The following is a 2,391-nucleotide window of genomic DNA, read 5'->3' as shown; positions in this document are numbered from 1 at the left end:
ATCTCTTGGTCCACTGTTTGGCTATCCTGTCGTGCTCTGGTCTGTTGGTTGTGTACTGGGTGGCGATGCTTCCTACCAGAGGGTCAGCTGTGAGGGGTGGAGATTACACAGAGTTATAGATAAGGCATCAACTATAGCTTTGACCAGCCAGCACGCACACAAGGAATTCCACATATGACAATGTTTGAAATAAGACTACAATGCCCTTCAAATCAGCCACTGTAATTAATTAATTTCAATGGAACCCGCATTACAGTAGTATATGGTGTCTTAAGTCTTACCAGGGTTGCAGTCAGTGAGCAGGGAGCAGATGGACAGCAGCACCTTGGAGATGGTGAGGGCGGGGCTCCAGTTGTCCTTCAGGATGTCCAGACAGATCACACCCTGACTGTTGATGTTACAGTGGTAGATCCTGGTACGGAACGTCACCTAGGAAACAAAGTAGATCTATATCAATACACCCCGATTGTTTATGTTCCAGTGGTAGATCCTGAAAGCAACACGGAGATAATCTACTCAACAATGAAAACCGATGTTCAGTCTAATCATGGAAGCCAAATTTCCATTTAAGCCTTTTTGAGTCTGGTTTGGTTAAATTGACCATTAACTGTTTGAAATTTGCAGAGAACTAGAGACCCTGAATTTCAATCAAATCAAAGTGCCATAGCTCCCTCCAGTGGTCAATATGGCAATAACAAGTTCCCTTCTCGAGTGAGAAAGTGGTATCCTACATACCTGTGTAATCTTGAGGAATGTTCTAATCATTGTTTGAGTCAGCTTGTTTTGACTAGAGTGTTTACCTTGGGTGGTTTGAAGGGGTAGTCTGGTGTAAAGGCGATATCTAGGAAGAAGACCCCTCCCTCGTACACAGAGCCTGGTGGTCCCAGGATGGTGGATCTCCACTCATAGATGTTGTCTCCTTTTGGACCCGCACTGCAAGGGCACAGAAGAAAGAAATTCAATATACAGAACGTATTTAGAAATCAGGACATTACATTTTAATTCTGTAACTCAATTCCTGATTCAGCAGTGTGTGTTGTGAAAGATAAAGAGAGAAGAAGCTTGAATGATCTCTCTTATTATCAACCAAACTACTCTGTATAACTCCTTATTACCAGATACATGCCCATGGCATCTCTATGCAGTTATCTATTCACACACACACACACACACACACACACACACACACACACACACACACGGCAGATTGCCCTCCCTGTAGTACATGAGAACTACAGTGTAGACTAGAGAGCAGCTGGCTGCTGCCGAGTCTCATTGTTACGTTGCCTCCTCCTACACATAGTGGAGAGGACAAATAATCAAATCCTATTTTAGAAAGAGAGCGATGGGGAGAGAGGGGGGCAAAGCAATAGAAAGAGAGTGAGAGGGGAGGCATTAATGCAATGCGAGTGTATCACTAAAGCCATTCATTTGAAACTGTAGTCCGTAGTAAAGAGGTAGGCCTGTGTATTTTCTGTCTTGCTCATTTTGGACACGGTGAGGAATTATGGGAAACAAGCTGAAAGAGAGAGAGAGACGAATGAGCTGGAGAGAGAAGGTGTGCCTCCAGGAGACAGACAGCTTGGCAGTAGTAAATAGTTCTAGTCGTGGTCACGCTCTAGGCTGTTGTTGCACAACATGACTTAGTGGTTAGGAGAGATCCATGTTTGTGGGTCAAATCAACCCATTGCTATAGGTGGTTGAGACAGACGTTCCACATGGCACTCTCTCCTAGTCCTCTTTTGGTTGGCTAAAATAGTGATTTTCTCCCCTCTCTTCCCACAGTAAGTATCTAAGCTACAGACCGCATCTGGATATGTTTAGAGCACCACCAGCGACACCCATTTCTAACCCAGGCTTGTGGAACTACTGGTTTCCCTATCCAGTAGCATAACAAACTACTGTACTCCATCAATGTGTTTAATCACCGGTCCTCACTCTGCCACTGTGATGGGTAGTAAAAGCCTCACCACACATAAAAGCATAATGGTGGAGAAACAGGCCTCAGTGACATCGGAGACGGTTGATGATGTAATATTAGTGTCATAAAGACACAGTCTTTTCCCTCTCTGTTCATCAACTCCCTCTACCAAGGCTTCCTCATCCCTCACTCCTCCCTACCTTCTCCCCCTGCCCCTCCCCCATCACACAGCCCCACTGAACACTGTTGTTGTTACAGCTCCCTTGCTGTTAGCTAGCTCTCTGAAAATAATGACTGAAACACTGTTGTTGTTGTTACAGCTCCCTTGCTGTTAGCGAGCTCTCTAAAAATAATGACTGAAACACTGTTTGTTGTTGTACAGCTCCTTGCTGTTAGCGAGCTCTCTAAAATATGACTGAAACACTGTTGTTGTTGTTGATACAGCTCCCTTGCTGTTAGCGAGCTCTCTA

General features: G+C 44.7%; 2 protein-coding genes across 2 annotated transcripts in view; both read right to left on the bottom strand.

Annotated features, from left to right (window-relative positions):
- Positions 1-2,391, bottom strand: part of LOC111956086 (ubiquitin-conjugating enzyme E2 E1-like) — a 114,127-nt gene that overhangs the window by 52,481 nt on the left and 59,255 nt on the right. The window lies entirely within an intron of this gene.
- Positions 5-2,391, bottom strand: part of LOC111955896 (ubiquitin-conjugating enzyme E2 E2-like) — a gene marked incomplete at its 3' end in the record, with an annotated part of 48,961 nt that continues 46,574 nt past the window's right edge. Inside the window, exons 3-5 of the mRNA XM_023976261.2 lie at positions 801-933; positions 282-429; positions 5-87 (exon numbers count right to left, since the gene is read on the bottom strand). Coding sequence (XP_023832029.2) covers positions 5-87; positions 282-429; positions 801-933 — 364 coding nt within the window. The remainder of the gene's footprint in view (positions 88-281; positions 430-800; positions 934-2,391) is intronic.

The sequence above is a fragment of the Salvelinus sp. IW2-2015 genome, linkage group LG31 (genome assembly GCF_002910315.2).
Source record: "Salvelinus sp. IW2-2015 linkage group LG31, ASM291031v2, whole genome shotgun sequence".
Taxonomy (NCBI): domain Eukaryota; kingdom Metazoa; phylum Chordata; class Actinopteri; order Salmoniformes; family Salmonidae; genus Salvelinus; species Salvelinus sp. IW2-2015.
The sequence above is the reverse complement of the archived record's forward strand: the minus strand, read 5'-3'. Positions and strand labels throughout refer to the sequence as shown.